The sequence below is a fragment of the Piliocolobus tephrosceles genome, chromosome 13 (assembly GCF_002776525.5).
Source record: "Piliocolobus tephrosceles isolate RC106 chromosome 13, ASM277652v3, whole genome shotgun sequence".
Classification (NCBI taxonomy): Eukaryota; Metazoa; Chordata; class Mammalia; order Primates; family Cercopithecidae; genus Piliocolobus; species Piliocolobus tephrosceles.
Genome location: NC_045446.1, coordinates 54863247 through 54885963, shown reverse-complemented (window position 1 = coordinate 54885963; position 22717 = coordinate 54863247). Strand labels below are relative to the sequence as shown.

At 40.5% G+C, this 22717-nt stretch overlaps 1 protein-coding gene across 2 annotated transcripts in view; it reads right to left on the bottom strand.

The window, feature by feature from the left end:
• SBF2 (SET binding factor 2) overlaps nt 1-22717 on the bottom strand; it is a 546407-nt gene that overhangs the window by 121625 nt on the left and 402065 nt on the right. For both annotated transcript variants that reach the window (XM_026454017.1, XM_026454018.1), the window contains one exon: nt 3337-3405. In XM_026454017.1, coding sequence (XP_026309802.1) covers nt 3337-3405 — 69 coding nt within the window. The remainder of the gene's footprint in view (nt 1-3336; nt 3406-22717) is intronic.

Genomic DNA, 22717 nt, shown 5'->3' with positions numbered 1-22717 from the left:
ATCTGGAATATATATATGATTTTTTTTTTTTTTTTTTTTAGATGGAGTTTTGCTCTTGTTGCCCAGGCTGGAGTGCAATGGTGTGATCTCGGTTCACGGCAACCTCCGCCTCCGAGGTTCAAGTGATTCTCCTGCTGCAGTCTCTCGAATAGCTGGGATTACAGGCATGCGCCACCATGCCCGGCTAATTTTGTATTTTTAGTAGAGATGGGGTTTCTCCATGTTGGTCAGGCTGGTCTTGGACTCTCGATCTCAGGTGATCTGCCTGCCTCGGCCTCCCAAAGTGTTGGGATTATAGGCGTGAGCCACCGTACCTGGCCCGTGTGTGTATGTATATATATATATCTATCTATCTATATATATATACATACACATACACGGAACTTTTACTTTTACTTAAGATAATGTCCATCTGGTTGGTGGCATTGTGGACCAGTTTGATTTTTAAAAATTATCTGCAGTATTAGACTACTAATATAAGTTCCTAGGGACCATGTCAATGTTTGATTAATGTTGCTGCCCATGATGTTGCCTGTCATAGTAGCTTTTTATATTGAGATACCCAATAAACTTTTGTTCCATTGAAAAAAATTAATAATGTTATTTAAAATATTTTAAAAGTAAGTTTAAACAAGACAAGTAGCTGAGTCCATTCTCTGAAGCAATGCTGGCAAGACCCAGGAGTTTATACTGGCTGGACAGTATAAGGATGGCTAATTTGCAATTTGTGCCCAGGATAATGCAATTTATATCTACTTCCTTAATTAACAAATCTAATATGCACTAGAAATAATTTTCCAAAAGGTACAGATTTAGAAAATATCCGAGAATCAGTGTGATCTACCTTACCTAACCCCTCTGTTATCACTGCAGTACTTCTTTCTTCCAAACCTATCCTTCTCTGTCTTGCTTTGTGATACTGGAACTGGCCCTTATAAACATTTCTCCTTTGCCAAAATGCAGAATATTAAGCTTTGCCAGTAAAGATGCTGAAGGAACACTGCAGTAGGAAGTGGATTCTCTTCCTAGTTCTGGTGTACTTTCTCCTTCTTGCTACTATGGTAGGCACCTACTGGTGGTGTGTGGGACCACAGTGGCAGTGCTCACTATCTATAAAGTTTCAGCGGTACCCCAGGTGGTAGCTTCCTATCAAGTTTCACTGGCACCCTAGAAGTTTCAGGGCCATCCTAATGGGTGGCTTCCTAGCAATTCTTGCCAGCACTCCGGCAGGCAGTTTACTGCTTGCCAGTTCTGGTCTGTTGAAATTTTATGCCATCCAGTGGCCACACCACCTCTCCAACATGATCTGAATCAGCCTAGATCTGGGAAGGGGCTTTCTTCCAAGTCTGCTTCTTTGTTGGGTACTATGCCTGAGCTCTAGAGGCAGTAGTTGCTCCCTTTATTCTACTCCTGTACTCCTAAGAATTCTCTTTACCTCTTAGTAGTTAATCCCCTATTACTACTTAATAACTCCCTATATTAAAATTTCTGGTCAGGTGTGATGGCTCACCCCTCTAATCCCAGCACTTTGGGAGGCCAAGGTGGGCAGATAGCTCGAGTTTAGGAATTTGAGACCAGACTGGGCAACATGGTGAAACTCTGTCTCTATGAAAAATTACAAAAATCTGCTAGACGCGGTGGCTCACACTTGTAATCCCAGCACTTTGGGAGGCCAAGACAGGAGGATCATGAAGTCAAGAGATCAAGACCATCCTGGCCAACATGGTGAAATCCCGTCTACTAAAAATACAAAAATTAGCTGGGTGTGGTGGCACGCACCTGTAATCCCACCTTCTCAGGAGGCTGAGGGAGGAGAATCGCTTGAACCTGCGAGGTAGAGGTTGCAGTGAGCTCAGATCGCACCACTGCACTCCAGCCTGGGCAACAGAGCAAGACTCCATCTCAAAACAAAACAAAACAAAAACATTAGCTGGGTGTGGTGGTGTGTGCCTGTAGTTTCAGCTACTTGGGAGGCTGAGACGGGAGGATCACTTGAGCCCAGGAGGCAGAGGTTGTAGGGAGCTAAGACTGTGCCACTGCACTACAGCCTGGGCAACAGAGTGAAACCCTGTCTCAAAAAAATAAAAATAGGCTGGGCATGGTGGCTCATGCCTGCAATCCCAGCACTTTGGGAGGCCGAGATGGGTGGATCACCTGAGGTCAGGAGTTCGAGACCCGTCTGACCAACATGGTGAAACCTCATTTCTACTAAAAATACAAAAAATCAGCCAAGTGTGGTGGTGCATGCCTATAATCCCAGCCACTTGGGCAGCTGAGGAGAACCGCTTGAACATGGGAGGAAGAGGTTGCAGTGAGCCGAGATTGCGCCATTGCACTCTAGCCTGGGCAACAAGAGCTAAAACTTCTTCTCAATAAATTAATAATAAAAATAAAAATAAAATAAAATTTCTCTGTTCACATTATTGGTGTGGTTTCTGCTTCCTGATTGGACCTTGACTGATTCATCCCTAAACCAAAACAATCCAAAACAAACTCATGAAACAATAAACCATGCCAACCACAAAAAATCAAATCCAAGCCCACCACTAAAACATTAAGTATGTATGATTACTCTGCTAACAGAGAGAAACAGCATGGCAGTTACCAAACTTGTTACCTTATTGCTTCTTGAAGCTGACTGTGCATGTGGCTGAATAGTAAGTGAGCTGCTACCACAGAATTACCGTGCATTATCGCATATTTCAAAAGGACGTATTAAATGCATTGTTCCAAGTGTGGGTGGTTATCTAATGCTTTACAAGTCTTTCACGGGAAAAGAAATTTGCTGATTTTTGTCTGCCATAAGAATTAATCTACTTATGAAAAAGCATAGATATAACTGTAATAAGTGACAGAATTTTAAAAAATCACTTTGAACATTCCGGAAAATTCTCAGAAGGTTCATAGAAATTACCAGTAAAGTTAAACTCTAATTTCCGGCTTCAATGTCATTCATTCAATAAATATTTACTGAGTGGCCCTGGGACATTGCAGTAAAGAGGACAGACAATATCCCAGCCTCATGGAATTTACTTTCTATGATGGGGAAAAAACATATAAACAAACCAATATGTAACATAAATTCAGGTGTTTTCAAGTGTTATAAAGAAAATTAAGGAAAAGGATGTAATGGGTGTGGGTGCTATTTTAGGAGATGATTTAGTGTTCTATATTAAATTTCCTACACATAGCAATAAATGTTATAATAAATATAACCACAGATATATCTTAGGCATACTACTAAGAGGACAGGACTCATGTAGTTCCATAATAAATCAAACTGAATACATTTATGTAAATCGTTAACAAGCTTATATATGGACCAGTAAAACTTACCCTATAGAAAGCACTGGTCAAAGGGAGTAATGCTGCAGCAATGTTATATTCTTCTAAACTTGAACAATCCTTTAAGCAAAACAAAGACAAAAGAGCATTAGAATACTTTTACCAGAAATCACAAATATATGGGAACTAACATCTGGAATAGACTGTTTATTGTCCTATGGGGTTTTGACCTTTTTATTTTTATTTTGCAGAGGACCTGATGGAGGGGTTGGTACTTTTATTCCAAATTGCCATTAAGGCATAGCTAGGTAAGTTTTGGGGGAAAAAACTGTGTGTGAAGCACATTCTTTTTTTTTTTTTTTTGAGACGGAGTCTTGCTCTGTCGCCCAGGCTGGAGTGCAGTGGCGCAATCTCAGCTCACTGCAAGCTGCGCCTCCTGGGTTCACACCATTCTCCTGCCTCAGCCTCCCAACTAGCTGGGACTACAGGCGTCTGCCACCACGCCCAGCTAATTTTTTTTACTTTTAGTAGAGACGGGGTTTCACCACGTTAGCCAGGATGGTCTGGATCTCCTGACCTCGTGATCTGCCCACCTCAGCCTCCCAAAGTACTGGGATTACAGGCGTGAGCCACCGTGCCCAGCCCACATTCTTTTGTAAATAATGTAAAAGTACATTTGAGAAAGGTATTTTCATACACCATTGCTGAGTAGCCACTTTTACTTTCCTGCTCTACAAAGATTGTGTTAAAAGTTGTGTAACTTACACACATTTTTTTTTGGAGGGGGTTTTAGTATATTTACCAACTGTATTCCATTGAGACTAAAATACAGTTTTTGCACATTTTAACACTTCTGAGATTGGGATCATCTTATAATTGACTGGAGGTATTTTTTTCTCTCTCACTGTTATATAAAAAGGGTTATCTTGCAGGCCGGGTGCGGTGGCTCATGCCTGTAATCCCAGCACTTTGGGAGGCCGAGGCAGGTGGATCGCCTGAGGTCAGGAGTTGGAGACCAGCCTGGTCAACATGGTGAAACCCTGTCTCTACTAAAAATACAAAAATTAGCCAGTCATGGTGGCAATTACAGCTTCCAAGTAGCTGTAATCCCAGCTACTTGGAAGGCTGAGTCAGGAGAATCGCTTGAACCCGGGAGGCGGGGGTTGTGGTAAGCCAAGATCCCGCCACTGCACTCCAGCTTGGATGACAGAGTGAGGCTGTCTCAAAAAAAAAAAAAGGTGGGGGTGGGTGGCGTGGGGGATCTTGCTATTGATCAGACAAGATATATCACTGATTCTAAAACCCATTGAGTGAAATGCTGATGAATAGAAAGTTCAGGAAATCTCAGTGGGAATGTAAAATGGCACAGTGACTGTGTATAGCAATTCCACACACACAAAAAATAAAGAAACATATAATTACTGTATATTACAATTATTCTTCTGGGCATATACCCAAAAGAATGGAAAACAAGAACTCAAACAGGTTTCTGTATACTCATATTCACAGAAGCATTATTCACAATAGGCGAAAGGTAAAAGTGACTCAGGTGTCTGTTGACAGATAAGTGAATAAACACAAGCGGTGGAGAGAGGCTCCAAGATGGCCGAATAGGAACAGCTCCAGTCTGCAGCTCCCAGTGTGAGTGAGGCAGAAGACGGGTGATTTCTGCATTTCCAACTGAGGTATTGGGTTCATCTCACTAGGGCTTGTCAGACAGGAGGTGCAGCCCATGGAGCAGGGTGGGGCATCACCTCACCTGGGAAGCACAAGGGGTTGGGGAATTCCCTTTCCTAGCAAAGGGAAGCCGTGACAGATGGTACCTGGAAAATCAGGACACTCCCACCCTAATACTGCGCTTTTCCAATGGCCTTAGCAGATGGCACACCAGGAGATTATATCCTGTGCCTGGTTCAGAGGGTCCCACACTCACGGAGCCTCACTCACTGCTAGCACAGCAGTCTGAGATCGAACTGCAAGGTGGCAGTGAGGCTGAGGGAGGGGTGTCCACCATTGCTGGGGTTAGAGTAGGTAAACAAAGCCACCAGGAAGCTTGAACTGGTGGACCCCACTGCAGCTCAAGGAGGCCTTCCTGCCTATGTAGACTCCACCTCTGGGGGCAGGGCATAGCTGAACAAAAGGCAGCAGAAACTTCTGCAGACTTAAATGTCCCTGTCTGACAGCTTTGAAGAGAGTAGTGGTTCTCCTAGCATGGAGTTTAAGATCTGAGAATAAGACAGACTGCCTCCTCAAGTGGGTCCCTGACCTGTGAGTAGCCTAACTGGGAGGCACGTCTCAGGAGGGGCCAACTGACACCTCATATAGCCGGGTGCCCCTCTGAGACGAAGCTTCCAGAGGAAGGATCAGAAAGCAACATCTGCCATTCTGCCATATTTGCTGTTCTGCAGCCTCTGCTGATGATACTCAGGCAAACAAGGTCTGGAGTTGACCTCCAGCAAACTCCAACAGACCTGTAGCTGAGGATCCTGACTGTTAGAAGGAAAACTAACAAACAGAAAGGACATCCACACCAAAACCCCATCTGTATGTCACCATCAAAGACAAAAGGTAGATAAAACCACAAAGATGGGGAGAAAACAGAGAAGCTGAAAATTCTAAAAATCAGAGTGCCTCTATTCCTTCAAAGGAATGCAGCTCCTTGCCAGCAACAGAACAAAGCTGGATGGAGAATGACTTTGATGAGATGAGAGAAGAAGGCTTAAGATGACTGGCAGTAACAAACTTCTCTGAGCTAAAGGAGGATGTTTGAACCCATTGTGAAGAAGCTAAAAACCTTGAAAAAAGATTAGACGAATGGCTAACTAGAATGAACAGTCTACAGAAGTCCTTAAATGACCTGATGGAGTTGAAAACCATGGCATGAGAACTACATGACACATGCACAAGCTTCAGTAGCCAATTTGATCTAGTGGAAGAAAGGGTATCAGTGATTGAAGATCAAATGAATGAAATGAAGCGAGAAGTTTAGAGAAAAAAGAGTTAAAAGAAACAAACAAAGCCTCCAAGAAATATGGGACTAGATGAAAAGACTAAATCTATGTCTGATTGGTGTACTTGAAAGTGATGGGGAGAATGAAACCAAGTTAGAAAATACTCTCCTGGATATTATCCAGGAGAACTTCCGCAACCTAGCAAGGCAGGCCAACATTCAAATTCAGGAAATATAGAGAACACCACAAAGATACTCCTGGAGAAGAGCAACTCCAAGACATGTAATTGTCAGATTCACCAAAGATGAAATGAAGGAAAAAATGTTAAGGACAGCCAGAGAGAAAGGTCGGGTTACCCACAAAAGGAAACCCATCAGACTAACAGCAGATCTCTTGAGAAAAACACTACAAGCCAGAAGAGAGTGGGGGCCAATATTCAACATTCTGAAAGAAAATAATTTTCAACCCAGAATTTCATATCCAGCCAAACTAAGCTTCATAAGTGAAGGAGAAATAAAATCTTTTACAAACAAACAAATGCTGAGAGATTTTGTCACCACTAGGCCTGCCTTACAAGAGCTCCCGAAGGAAGCAATAAACATGGAAAGGAACAACCGGTTCCAGTCACTGCAAAAACATACCAAACTGTAAAGACCATCGATGCTAGGAAGAAACTGCATCAACTAACGAGCAAAATAACCAGCTAACATCATAATGACAGGATCAAATTCACACAAAACAATATTAACCTCAAATGTAAATGGGCTAAATGCTCCAATTAAAAGACACAAACTGGCAAATTGGATAGAGTCAAGACCCATCAGTGTACTATATTCAGGAGAGCCATCTCACATGAAGACACACACATAGGCTCAAAATAAAGGGATGGAGGAAGATCTACCAAGCAAATGGAAAAAAAAAAAAAAAACAAAACAAAACAGGGGTTGCAATCCTAGTCTCTGATAAAACAGACTTTAAACCCACAAAGATCAAAAGAGACACAGAAGGCCATTACACAATGGTAAAGGCATCAATTCAACAAGAAGAGCTAACTACCCTAAATATAGATGCACCCAACACAGAAGCAGCCAGATTCATAAAGCAAGTCCTTAGAGACCTACAAAAAGACTTAGACTCCCACACAGTAATAATGGGAGACTATAAAACCCCACTTTATACTGTTGGTGGGACTGTAAACTAGTTCAACCATTGTGGAAGACAGTGTGGTGATTCCTCAAGGATCTAGAACTAGAAATACCATTTGACCCAGCCATCCCATTATTGGGCCTATACCCATAGGATTATAAATCATGCTACTACAAAGACACAGGCACACATATGTTTATAGTGGCACTATTCACAGTAGCAAAGATTTGGAATCAACCCAAATGTCCATCAGTGACAGACTGGATTAAGAAAATGTGACACATATACATGATGGAATACTATGCGGCCATAAAAAAGGATGAGTTTTTGTCCTTTGTAGGGACATGGCTGAAGCTAGAAACCATCATTCTGAGCAAACAATCGCAAGGACAGGAAACCAAACACCGCAAGTTCTCACTCATAGGTGAGAACTGAACTATGAGAACACTTGGTCACAGGGTGAGGAACATCACACACTGGGGCTTGTCGTGGTGAGGAGGGAGGTGGGAGGTATAGCATTCGGAGATACCCCTAATGTAAATGACAAGTTAACGGGTGCAGCACTCCAACATGGCACGTATATATATGCAACAAGCCTGCACGTTGTGCACATGTACCCTAGAAACTAAAGTATAATAATTTTAAGAAGTATAAAAAACAAAACAAAACACACAATGTGGAATATAAGCACACATACATAGATGCATGGAATATTCAGCCTTAAAAAGAAATTCTGACACATGCTACCACATGGATGAACCTCGAGGACATCATTATGCTAATCTTTTTTTTTTTGAGACAGAGTCTCACTCTGTCACACAGGGATGGAGTGCAGTGGCATGATCTCGGCTTACTGCAACCTTCGTCTCCCAGGTTCAAGCGATTCTCGTGCTTCAGCCTCCCGAGTAGCTGGGATTATAGGCACATGCCACCACACTTGGCTAATTTTTATATTTTTAGTAGAGATGGGGTTTCATCATGTTGGCCAGGCTGGTCTCAAACTCCTGACCTCAAGTGATCTGCCTGCCTCAGCCTCCCAAAGTGCTCGGATTACAGGCATGAGCCACCACGCCCAGCAGACAGATATTTTCATACACTTATATTAACCAGTTCTTCCTCTATCTGGCAGTGGGGTCCAATGTGGCCAGAATCCAAAAAAGTGCCCACAATGGCTGCAAATGTGGCAACTGATTTCCCTAGTGGCTGAAGAACAGTGATTAAAGCCCTGACCTTAGACAATGTAGCTATCTCCATCAAAACTCCTCATCCATCCATTATTTTATGTTTGCATGAAATTATTATAAACTCATAGAGCTGGGACCTTAGACATCAATTATTCCTGTGCAATTCCTCCACTTTCCAGATTAGAGAAAAGAGGCATAGATGTCAGCCACAGAACCACAACTGGAATCTAGATTTATCTACCTATCGGTGTGGTGTTTTTTCCTCTAGACACTGCCTTTTGTACTTGCTTTCCTTTAATTTGTGAGGTAGAAAATACGGATTGTCTGAACTTCCAGCACTAATTTTAGAGTGTGAGGGTGGTGAGAACAGACCTGACCAGGAGAGCAGCAAAAGGCTTAGAGCTGCCTAAGTGCACTAATGCCTGGGACAAGCACTCTAGAAAACAGGAGGAAGAGTCAGAAGGGAAAGTGAGAATACACCACAGATAATCTTTGCCTATTTCAAACTACTGCTGTGGATGGGGAGGTTGTAGTACTGCCCTGAGGAAAAAGGAAGAAACTTTCTTTCAAGAGCTTAGCCTAGAAGTGGCCATCTAGTCTAAAGCCAGTCTTTCTAGCCTGAGTGCTTTTGGTACTAGGATCAGCTAAAAATGTTAATTGAATTTCATGTATTGTCAATTCCGAAAAACAGTTTAGAATCTACTGCATGTTCTATTGCAATGACTACTGAAACAATAATGGATTACAAGGCTGGGCACAGTGGTTCACGCCTGTAATCCCAGCACTTTGGGAGGCTGAGGCAGGTGGATCACCTGAGCTCAGGAGTTCAAGACCAGCCTGGGCAACATGGTGAAACCCTGTCTTTACAAAAAATACAAAAATTAGCTGGGCACAGTAGCCTGTGCCTGTAGTCCCAGCTACTCAGGAAGCTGAGGCAGAAGAATCACTTGAACCTGGAGTCAGAGGTTGCAATGAACTGAGATGGTGCCATTGCACTCCAGCCTGGGCAACAGAGTGAGATCTGTCTTTAAAAAAAAGGATTATAAGATATATCTCAACAGTAAAAAGTAATTCTCATATGGCTCACATTCTGTGACCCAATTAAAAATAAAAAAGTAAAAGATAGGCTCAAGCTTCCTATATTATGCTAAAAATAATATTTTAACTAATTCATCCTATTGAGTAAATGTTTATTGGAGAAATGAATAAGTGAATAAATAAAGGAATAAACGTAAGGAGAATAATGAGAAAAAGGAGCCAAGGACAGAAACTTGGGAAAGATGTGTATTTATATAAAGGGAGTGAGGAAAATCAAGATGGGGAAGGAGAACTGTTGAGAATGGATCATAGATATTAAGAGGAAATCACCAATAGTGTTACATGCTTTAGAGAAAGTTTAGTAAAATAAACATTTAAGGGGCCGGGCGCGGTGGCTCAAGCCTGTAATCCCAGCACTTTGGGAGGCCGAGACAGGTGGATCACGAGGTTAGGAGATCAAGACCATCCTGGCTAACCCAGTGAAACCCCGTCTCTACTAAAAAATACAAAAAACTAGACGGGCGAGGTGGCGGGCGCCTGTAGTCCCAGCTACTCGGGAGGCTGAGGCGGGAGAATGGCGTGAACCCGAAAGGCGGAGCTTGCAGTGAGCTGAGATCCGGCCACTGCACTCCAGTTTGGGCGACAGAGCTAGACTCTGTCTCAAAAAAAAAAAAAAAAACAGTAAAAAAAAAAAGAGAAACTGATGAATATAAGAGGTCACTGGTGACTTCTGAAATTATTAGGGAATAGGTGAGTAGAATAAAACAAAAGGCCCTGACTATAAATCTTCAAGGTTGAAAAGGAGAGCAATAAAATAGCCACTTGGGCTGGGTGTGGTGGTTTATGCTTATAATCCGAGTACTTTGGGAAGCCAAGGCAGGCAGATTGCTTGAGCCCAGGAGTTTAAGATCATCCTGGGCAATACCGGGAGACTCTGCTTCTACAAAAAAATGAAAAAAGTTAAAAATTGGCCGGGTATGAAGGTCCCAGCTACTCGGGAGGCTGAGATGGGAGGATCGCTTGAGCTTGGGAGTTTGCAGTTGCCGCAAACTGTGATCACGCCATGACTCCCCAGCCTGTGTGACACAGACACTATCCAAAAAAAAAAAAGCTTTGTTATTACATCTAAATTTATTGTCTAATGAATCTCGATAGGGCTTAACTAGATGAATGGTGATATTTTATCCAATCCTTTGATTCTTGAGAATTAGACGGGCCCCAAGTACACTAAAAGGGAAACTCCAATCGAGGAGAGAGAGGAAAAAGAAAGATCACTAATAGACTGAGGACTCTGAGATACGTCTGGTAGTCAATATGGTCCCCATTTCTAAGGCAGGGTTAGATCCTGAAAACATCATAAAAAGCAAATATCTAGAATTTATATTAAACAGCAAGATCCCTGATGATATCACCAGATATAACATATGAGGAAAAAGAAGCTTGGTTCTGCAAGGAAGACTCAGGACTTCCTATATATATATATATATATATATATATTTTTTTTTTTTTTTTTTTTGAGATGGAGTCTCGCTCTGTCCACCAGGCTGGAGTGCAGTGGTGCGATCTCGGCTCACTGCAAGCTCCGCCTCCTGGGTTCCCACCATTCTCCTGCCTCAGCCTCCCGAGTAGCTGGGACTACAGGCATCCGCCACCACGCCCGGCTAATTTTTTGTATTTTTAGTAGAGACGGGGTTTCACCGTAGTCTCGATCTCCTGACCTTGTGATCCGCCCACCTCAGCCTCCCAAAGTGCTGGGATTACAGGCGTGAGCCACCACGCCCGGCCCTTAGGACTTCCTATTTTTATGGCAGGGGGAGGATGAGTGGGGAGAGCTCTTTAAACTATTCTGCAAATACTAGTTCTGTAGAGCACTGATAGCTGTTACTTAGGGGGAATTGGGGAAATGCTGGGTAAACAAAATTAAACAAGGTTTTCCTTTTCTTTCTTCTTTTTTTTTTTTTGAGACGGAGTCTCGCTCTGTCACCCAGGCTGGAGTGCAGTGGCGCCATCTCGGCTCACTGCAAGCTCCACCTCCCGGGTTCACACCATTCTCCCGCCTCAGCCTCCGGAGTAGCTGGGACTACAGGCGCACGCCACCATGCAGGGCTAATTTTTTGTAATTTTAGTAGAGACGGGGTTTCACCCTGTTAGCCAGGATGGTCTCGATCTCCTGACCTCGTGAACCGCCTACCTCGGTTTCCCAAAGTACTGGGATTACAGGCATGAGTCACTGCGCCTGGCCTTCTTTTTATTAAAAAAAGAAAAAACAAAACAAAAAAACCCCAGGATTTTGTGGGAGTTTAAACTGTGACTCTATGAAGGGAATTCGGCATACAACATCTGTAAACCCAATTTCACTGAGTATTTTAAAAGAAAGCAGTTGTAAAATATATTTTGGAAAATTATTATTTAAGATCATCAAAAATCCTATGATAGAATTCCAATCAAAATGTTAAATGAGTTCTAAATTTCGTTTCAAAGAATCAATATGTCAGTATGTTCAATTCTTTGCCTTCTACTTTTAAACTTAACTTCCTCATAAAGCAACCTTTCTGGATTACTGCTCCACCCTGACTCATTCCAGTTACCTGTTCCCCCCTGACTCATTCCAATTACCTGCTACCTGCTCCGCCCTGACTCATTCTCCACCCTGCATAACCATTTTTGCCGCCAAACCACTCACTCTGTCACTCTCTTTAAATTAGCCAATCGGAATTAGTTTAACCTGTGCCGTCTAACCCTAGCCAATAGGGAAACGACGCAGCAGCAGGGGCCACGTGCGTCAGGGATAAGAACCCCTTCCCCTCCTTTGTCCAAGTGTGAGCTCACCATTGCTCCATCTGTAAGGGCGCACACTTCTACAGAAGTAACTTGGCTGGCTGAGAATTAAAAAGACAATTTTACATTTGAGTGCTATTTCTTTTGCGGCACCAAAACCTTATTTATAACAAAAAGAATTTAAAATAAAAAAAAAAAAAAATTTCTTAAGAGACAGGATCCTGCTCTGTCGCCTAGGCTGTGCAGGGGCACAATCATAGTTTACTGCAGCCTTGAACTCCTGGGCTCAAGGGATCCTCCCACCTCAGCCTTCCAAGTACCTGGCATGCACCACAGCACCCAGCTAATTTTTTATTTTTTTATGTAGAGGCAGAGTTTCACTATGTTGTCCAAGCTGGTCTTGGACTCCTGTGTCCTTCTGTCTCCACCTCTCAAAATGCTGGGATTACAGGCATAAGCCATGACACCCAGCCCAAAAGATCATTTTAAAATTTACTTATAGATTTTTATTTCTTGACTTATGGTTGTTTTCCTAATCTGATAGGCAATTTTTCTAAAAATAATTTTCAATGATAGATAAAATATTTTAAAATCTTTAATACAATGCAATAAATTGGCAAGAAAGCAAGGAATATGCAGACCAAAATATAAGTAGAAACTTGGAAAGATAAACAGAGCACTGAAGCTAAATTTTAACTTAGGAACTGGTGGTGAGCAAATTTTCGTATTAGTTTTGAACTCAAGGGACTCAAGGGATAGGACAAAAAGATTAACACTTGCTAAAGGCAGGAAGTCATTTAGGAGAATATAAACCAAAAATGTAATGCTGAGCCCCACAACCAAACGAACAGACCCCTGACCAAAGTGATCCCAGGGAAACCTGAAAAACTGAATTCCTGGCCATAACAGGGAGGGAGGTGGGACACGCCTCATTAGCCCCCTCCCTTTTGGTGTTTAGGTAAAATTACAGATCTGACAAAACAGACTCTTGGTGGCAATAAGATATCATATTATAAACACGACCTAAGGCCATGCCAGGCAGGGGTTAAGTCATACCCTATAAACCATAAAATCTCATGAAATGGGTTTTTTTTGTTTTTTAAAAAATTTTTGTATTTTGAGACACGGTCTCACTCTGGAGGCTAGAGTGCTGTGGGGTAGTTTGCGCTCACTGCAACTGCGACCTCCTGGGCTCAGGTGATCCTCCCACCTCAGCCTCCTGAATAGCTGGGAAAACAGGCATGTGCCACCATGTGCAGGTAATTGTTGTATTTTTTGTAGAGATGGGGTTTCACCATATTGGCCAGGATGGTATCAAACTCCTGAACTCAAGTGATCCTCCCACATTTGGCCTCCCAAAGTGCTGGGATCATAGGCATGAAAACATGTTTTTAAAATTATCCCAGCATAAAGCAGCTTCCTTTCTAACCTGACTCTGATACAGCATCACATGATAGATAGGAGACCCTGAAGGAAATAAAAATATTTTTCTTTGACATATTTTGAAATGGCCCTGCAAAGTCATCTGTTGTGGGGGAAATTTGCTCTGTAGAGAATCTCCATTAATGCAGCCAGGACTTCCCTTTCTAGGACTTTCTCAGCTGTGGGAGAGATTAGCTGGGAGTCTGACACTTTTATGGTCTAAAAAGAGACATGTACCATCCATTCTCTCTGAGGGCTGCTACCTATGAGGCTTCATCTACATAATAAGAGCTTTGACCTCCACAACCCCCTTATCTTGACTCAAGCATTTCTTTCTACTGACATCAAGTATTTATACAAAGCTTAATTCTTTCAATCAGTAGCCAATCAGAAAATCTTTGAATCCACCTATGACCTGTAAGCCACCATCCCACAAGATATCCCACCTCTTTAGGATGAACCAAGGTACACCTTCCATATTTTGATTTATGATTTTACCTACAATTTCTGTCTCCTTAAAATATATAAAATTAAACTGCAACCCGACTGCTGGCCTGTGGTCACTCCTATTGGCTCAGAATAAGCCTCTTTAAAATATTTTACAGATTTGGTTTTTCAGTTAACAAGAATGACAATAATCCTGGGATCTCTAAAGCCACCTATGACACCAGATAGAAAGTCTGAGATGGAAGAAGATAACCGAGCCAAAAAAGAGATAAATATGTAGGTAAATCTAAACACACACTGACTGTATAGAACAATGACAATATTGTCTTTTGATGGCAAAGAAAATTAAGATACAACTAAACTATACAATCATGGTAGGATACTTTGTAAGGGAGTGGATTGGAGTTAGATTTTGATAAATCTGATAGATTTTGATAGATTTTGATAAATTAAGTAAGCATTTAAGAATGTCTGTATTATCACCAAAGAAATAGAAATAGAGTGGGTTGCAACTTCCAAACTAGTGGAGGAAAAAATGGAATAATAGGAAAATAAAAAAAACTAACAAACCTGAACCCAAGGGAAATAAAAACAAAGTGGAACAAGAAACTCAGAAAAGGGAAACAATCAGAAAAAGAAAAAAATAAGATGGTAGGAATAAATATGTTAGTGGTGGCAAATATCTGAGTCTCACAGCACCAAATACGTTGCCAGAAAAGGTATCCAAGGTATTACCGATGGTGAATCCCTATGGGTCTGCAGCAACCTTATTTCTTGCCTCCTCAGAAGAAAGAACTGGACTGAGGAGCATAAGGCAGAAAAAGAGACCAAGGCAAGTTTCAGAGCAGGAGTGGAAGTTTATTTTAAAAGGCTTTAGAACAGGAAAGAAATGAAATAACACTTGGAAGAGACCCAAGCGGGCACGTGAAGGTCCAGTGCCATTTTAACCTTGATCCTAGGACTTTATACGCTGGCTCCTTTCCCATGATTCTTCCTGTAGGCTGGACTACTCATAAGTACAGTGCCCTCCTTACACTTGGGAGGTGAGCATGCACAGTGTGTTTAGGAAGTTGTATGCATGCCCATCTGTGGCTTTCTTCCCTTTTTGGGTGGTGTGCCTCTGGAAGGTCATACTCTGCCATATTGTCTCTTAATGCTCATGCCCAGGAAGTTGCTTCTCCCTGGTGCCTGCATTGTTAACACTTTAGTGTACCAGGTGTGGACAATCAGGAAATGGCCTGTCCCTGGTGCCAGCTGTCAATTTATCACTTTTAGAGAGGCAATGTGATAACTGCCCAACCATCACCTGACATTCCTAGTGGGTGGGGAACAGCTTTCCCCTGCCCCGCTCATGCCTGTCTAACTACTTGTAACAAATACAAATACAATAGCACAAATTGACCAAATGTTCTGGTTAAACAAAGATTGACATTAAATCTACAACCAGAATCTAAATATTTGTTGCTTATAAATAACATATATATATAACTTAAGGATACACAAAATTTAAAGGATAAAAAAATATGTACCAAAAGAAGTTGGGGTAGCTACATTAACAATCAGACTATAAAATACTCTTTAAGGCAAAATGCATTACTAGGGATAAAATGAAGCATTACATAATAATAAATAGCTCAATCTACCAGAAAGCTATAACAATTTAAATATGTATAAACCTAGTAACTTAGCCTCAAAGTATATAAAGCAAAAACAGATGTAAAAGGAAAAATAGATAAAATAGATAAATTTACAATCATGCTAAAATATTTTAATATACCTCTCTCAGTAACTGATAGGTCAAGCAGGTAGAAAAATCAGTCATCGTGGCCGGGCGCGGTGGCTCAAGCCTGTAATCCCAGCACTTTGGGAGGCCGAGACGGGCGGATCACGAGGTCAGGGGATCGAGACTATCCTGGCTAACATGGTGAAACCCCGTCTCTACTAAAAAATACAAAAAAAAAAAAAACTAGCCGGGCGAGGTGGCGGGCGCCTGTAGTCCCAGCTACTCGGGAGGCTGAGGCAGGAGAACGGCATAAACCCGGGAGGCAGAGCTTGCAGTGAGCTGAGATCTGGCCACTGCACTCCAGCCCGGGCAACAGAGCGAGACTCTGTCTCAAAAAAAAAAAAGAAAAATCAGTCATCATATAGTAGATTTAAAGAAATACTGCAAAAGTTAGAGCTAATAGATATGTACAGAACACTGTATACAAAAACTTGCTTGCTCTAATGGACACTGCACTCTAACATTGTACCCAGAACTGTTCACATGGATTTAAAAAAACTGACCTCATATTGGTCCATAAAGTAAGTATCAGGGCTGGGTATAGTGGGTTATACCTATAATCACAGAACTTTGGGAGGCCGAGGTGAGAGGATCTCTTGAGCTCAGGAGTTCAAGACCAGCCTGAGTGATGGTAAGAGCTCTTCTACAAATTATTAAAAATTAGTTGGGTGTGGTGGCATGTGCCTGTATCCTCCGATACTTGGGAGGCTGAGTTGGGAGAATCACTTGAGCCCAGCTGGTTGAGGCTACAGTGAGCCATGATTGCACCACTGCACTCCAGCCTGGGTGACAAAGCAAGACCCTCTCTCAAGAACAAAACAAAACAAAAAACTATCAGTAAATTTCAAAATGTTTTGAATCATACAGATAGAGTTGTCAGCTCACAATGCAATCAAGTTAGAAATCACTAATACATGTAAAATACTTAAAATTGTACCTGGTATATAGTAAGTACTCAATAAATGTTATTATCACTGAGGCTAGGAAATGCTTAGCATATCACACTCTATTGTGATTATTTACTTGTCTCTTTACTAGACTATAAGCAATTTAATGGCATTTTTATAGCAGTGAGTAAGAAGCAGTTATCAATATTTATGGTAAGTTGTTGAATGAGTGATGTGCCTTTTTGAATGTCATACAAAGCTGAAAGAACAGTAGAACAAATGATCTTACTAGGTCTTAGATTTCCAGAATTAGCATTGCGCGTAATCAGGATTTTCCTTTGAATAACGATTTTTTTCAACAAATATTTATTGAGTATCTACTATATGTCCTAATGAACTCAGGAATCTCTTTATCCCAAGAGGGAATAGGGATGACAAATAAGAACACACTTTAAAGGGATGAGATAAATTCATGGCTGAATAAGATACATCCTTAAATTAGAGGGACAATGATGTTCTTTCATGATGTCTCTGTGGGGACTTTTGTTGGAGTCCAGTTACTGGTTAGGCAGATTTTTAAGTTAGAACAAGTAATCTTTTGTTTTAAATTCAAGAACATGAGTTTTACACATAAAAAGAGTGACTGTTAAAACTGAGTAGCATCTTTCCCTCAGTCAAACCTCTGGAAATGAATGTGTGTGAGAAAGCAAAGGGAGAAAAGAAATATGAGTCAATGGGAACTTCCTTCAGAGAATATTAAAATAAACTGAAATATTACTTTGAAGGCAGTCATTACCTTGGAGTCATGTTTAGGTTTTTATTTTAGAATACAGTCAGGCCACGTAGGAAAACACCACACCTTTTTCCTATGTGGTATCACTGCAAGGTCTCCATCCTCTCCATGGATTTTATATAATAATTCCAGAATGTGGCAAAAAGTATGAATCATCTTTTTCTTCCTGACTTATTCCTCACCCCCTTAGGACACTGCTATGCACAAGAATGTCATCTGTGTCCTAGCACATCTGAATTTCTTTAACAGAAATGCCTTACATGTTTCTGAAGACTGTCATGAGGCCCAAGGCAATAAAGTTCAACTGACTTGAGCTGTAATCTTCTCCCAAGGAAATGGTTGGGATGCCAAGATGCCTTTTGACTTTGATTTCACAGCAGGGCTTCATTTATAATGACACTGTCCAAACTTTAAATGACAACAGCTGTGATATGAAGCCCTGCACACTCATTTATAATAATTTTCCACAAATTAAAAAAATTAAACAATGGGGAATTTCAATCCATGACCAATTAGCAGAGAACAGGCAATCATAAAACATTTAGACTAGTAGGCACTATTTATTATCTTACAAAATGTTTACACATTGTAGTGCATATCTCAAACCTGTGTGCTGGTCAAATGCTGATTGCAAAATATAAATAAAAAATTCTTTGCAAATCACGTTAGAGACATTCTAAGTTAATTAGGTTGAAAGAGGGAAAAATTTTACAATAATAAGTCTACAACTATTGACACAGCAACAGCATTCCAGAATTGTGCAGTTATGTGTTGGGGAATCAGTCCATAAATACACAATCTGAAGTCCCCTGTGCTTTGGTCAAATAATAGCATTATAGTAATAAACATACCAAGCATTTTATAAACTTGCAAGGTCTTGAATACTGACACACGTTTTATTCTGAACTTTGCTTTGTAATTTACCTTTAATTTTCCTACTACAATTGAAGAGTGAGCCCTGCAATCTTAATTTCCCATTATCCTCAATTACTTCATACTTTTAACCTAGATACCTTTGAACTGTTGTGGCCAACATTCCAGTTTGATAAAACTCTGGAATCTCTAAAAAATGTTATATTTAACCATTAAAGAAAAAACTAGATGGAAAGGAACAGTATGTTACAGAACCGACTTTCCTTTAGAGTTTAGATTAGACACAGCTTAGAAAACAGTTTTTTTGAATTGCCCAAAACATTGAAAACATTTGCATCTTCTCTATAAGGGCAAAAATTAAAAACACAAACTCCTCTTTGTATCATATTACTCTCCTATTCAAAAATTCAGCTATTTTCTGACCATTTTAGAATAATGACCAAACTCTTCTGCCAGGTGTATTAGTCCTCCTCGGTACGGATCCACCTCTATACCCATCTGACCATATGGGCCCCTGTCATGAGCTGCTGCTTTAGTCAACCTATTTTATTTATCACCTTCTATTCCACATCATACTTATTCCTACCATATCTAATATGGTTGAAGAAGCCCATCCATGCTTTGGTTTGTCATTTATATGCTTTCTCCTTGGTATTTTAATATGCATGCCCCCATATTTCTCCCTTCTTTCCAAGTACAATATTAAGCAAAAAATAGGCAAAAGGATTTTTTTTATACAGTTTCAGCTTCAAGTTATATTTTAACATTAAATAAACCTATAAAACCATAAAGGATGTATCACAGTTTTGAATACCACTGTTATTTATATGTACAATGACTCCCATTGAGATAGAAGGTGAATGCTAGACTTGACAAATAATATTAAGCTTTATTTTAAGTTATTTGAGTGAAAGGACCAAGTCAGTTTCAACTTTACATGCCTGGAAACTAGAACACTGCACCTGGCATATGGCAATAATAGCACTTATTAAGTGTTTACTAAGTATCACAAATATTCGAAGTATGAATTTACAGATATTATTTCATTTAATCTTCACAACATCTTGATTAGATAGGTACTGTAATTATGTCCTTTTTGTTGATAATGAAACTGAGCCTCTCAGAGGTTAAATTATTTGCCTGAGATTATATGGCCACAAATGGCAGAGCCAGAATTTGAACCTGGGTAGTCTTACTCCAGTATTTGTGCTTGAAACCTCAATGTTCTCTTGCCTCTCAAGCAAGATATTGAACTGAATATAAAAATGGAGTCTGTGGAAACGTAATTCATGAAAAAGAAAGCTTCTTGTAAATTATAAATAATATTCTCAAGAGAGTTTGAAACTATACATCTATGAAAAAGCAATTAAAAACATAATTGTTACAATTAAACTGCAATGGGGCCGGGCGCGGTGGCTCAAGCCTGTAATCACAGCACTTTGGGAGGCCGAGATGGGCGGATCACGAGGTCAGGAGATCGAGACCATCCTGGCTAACACGGTGAAACCCCGTCTCTACTAAAAAGTACAAAAAGCTAGCCGGGCGAGGTGGCTGGCGCCTGTAGTCCCAGCTACTCAGGAGGCTGAGGCAGGAGAATGGCCTAAACCCGGGAGGCGGAGCTTGCAGTGAGCTGAGATCCGGCCACTGCACTCCAGCCTGGGTGACAGAGCGAGACTCCGTCTCAAAAAAAAAAAAAAAAAAAAAAAGACTCTAAAAGCTGTTCGAGAGAGAGTGAGAAAAAAAAGCAGTTCATCTACAAAGAAACAGGAATTAGGGGTGAAAAGAAGTTCAACAATGTTAGATGATAGAAAATCACACTGGACGCTACTAGAGGCAGTGGAGAAGGACGGGGGCAAGAGTTGAAAAACAGTTGGGTACTATGCTTACTACCTGGGTGATGGGATCAATCTGTATCCCAAACCCCAGCATTATGCAATATACTTGTGTAACAAACCTGCACATGTACCCCCAAATCCAAAATAAAAGTTGAAATTCCTTAGAAAAAGAAATAAAATCACAAACAGCAATGTTTTCAGAGTGCTGAGAAAAAATACTTAAACATCTATTTTATTTTGTATTTAAAAATAATATACAGTAAAATGGACTTGTTTTCTGGCTATACAGGTCTATAGATTCTAGTACATAACCACATTAGATTGTATAACCACAGTCGGATTCAAAATACAGAACAATTCCATCACTCCCCACATTTCTCATTGCCATCTGTTTATAGTCATGCTGTCCTGCATGACTACTAGACCCTGGTAATTACTGGTCTCTTCTGACACTATGGTTTTGTCTTTCTGAGAATGTTATGTCAATGAAACTGCACTATTTATAACCTTTAGCGAGTGGCTTCTTTCACTCATGAAAACATCTTTGAGATTCATCCACACTGTTGTATACAATGGTTCATTTTTATTGCTGAGTAGTATTCCATTGTATGCATGTACCAGTGTGTTTATCCATTCATCTGTTGAAGGACATATGGGTTGTTTCCAGATTTTGGGAATTACAAATAGAGCTGCTATTAATATTCAAGTACAGGTTTTTGTGTTAATGTAAGTTCTGATTTTTTTTTTCCAGGGTAAATCCCTAGGAATGAGATGGCTAAGTCATATGGCAAGTATATGTTTAACTTTATAATAAACTGCCAAACTGTTTTCCAGATAGGTTGTACTATTTTATTATTATTTTTATTTTGAGATGGAGTCTCACTCTGTCACCAGGCTGGAGTACAGTGGTGAGACCTTGGCTCACTGCAATCTCCGCCTCCCAGGTTCAAGTGATTCTCCTGCCTCAGCCTCCTGAGTAGCTGGGACTACAGGCACACGCCACCACATCCAGCTAATTTTCGTATTTTTTGGTAGAGACTGGGTTTTGCCATGTTGGCCAGGATGGTCTCGATCCCTTGACCTCGTGATCCGCCCACCTCAGCCTCCCAAAGTGCTGACTTTACAGACATGAGCCACCATGCCTGGCTGGTTGTACTATTTTATTTGAGAGTTCTGTTATCTCTGCATCCTTGTCAGCCTTTGATATTTTCAGTGTTTTTATTTTAGCCATTCTAGTATGTGTACAGTGGCATTTCTTTAAGGTTTAATTTGCATTCCCTAATGGCTAAAGATATTGAATAGATTTTTATGTGCTTATTTACCATCTATATATCCTCTGTGATAAAATGTCTGCTCAACTCTTTTATCCATTAATACAAATCAAGCGGCTTGTTTTAATATTTTGTAAGAATTCTTTAGATATTTAAAAATACAAGATCTTTGTCAGATATGTTTTGCCAATATTTCCTCCTAGTGTGTGGTTTGCATTTTAATTTTCAACAGTATTTTTTGTAGAAAAAGTTTTAAATTCTGATAAAATCCAATTTATCATTTTCTTCATTTATGGTTTATGCTTTTTGTGTCCTAAGAAATCCTCGCTTTACACCAAGGTCACAAATATTTCCCCTATGTTTTCTTCTGAAGTTTTATAGCATAAGCTCTTATATTTATGTCTACAACTTAATTTTTATAAATGATAAAGCTAAGGGTTGAATTTCACTTCTTCTCCCATGTGGATGTCCTGTTCCAGCACCATCTGTTGAAAAGACTATCCTCTCCCCATGAATTACCACACCTTTGTCAAAAATAAATTATCTATATATGTGTATGTCTATTTCTGGCCTCCCCATTCTGTTCTATGATCTATTTAGCTTTTTTTTTTTTTGTTGTTGTTGTTTTTGAGATGTTGTTTCGCTCTGTCACCCAGGCTGGAGTATAGTTGCTTCATCTTGGTGTACTGCAACCTCCGCCTCCCAGGTTCAAGTGATTCTCCTGCCTCAGCTTCCTGAGTAGCTGGGATTACAGGTGCCCACCAACACGTCTGGAAATTTTTGTATTTTCAGTAAAGACAGGGTTTCACCATGTTGGCCAAGCTGGTCTTGAACTCATGACCTCAAGTGATCCGCCTTACTCGGCCTCCCAAAGTGCTGGAGTTACAGGCATGAAGCCACTGTGCCTGGCCTATTTGGCTATTCTTACACCAATACCACACAGCTTTGATTACCATAGCTTTAATGTAAGTTTTGAAATCAGTTTTTCAATTTATTCTTTTTTTTTTTTTTTTTTTTTTTTTTT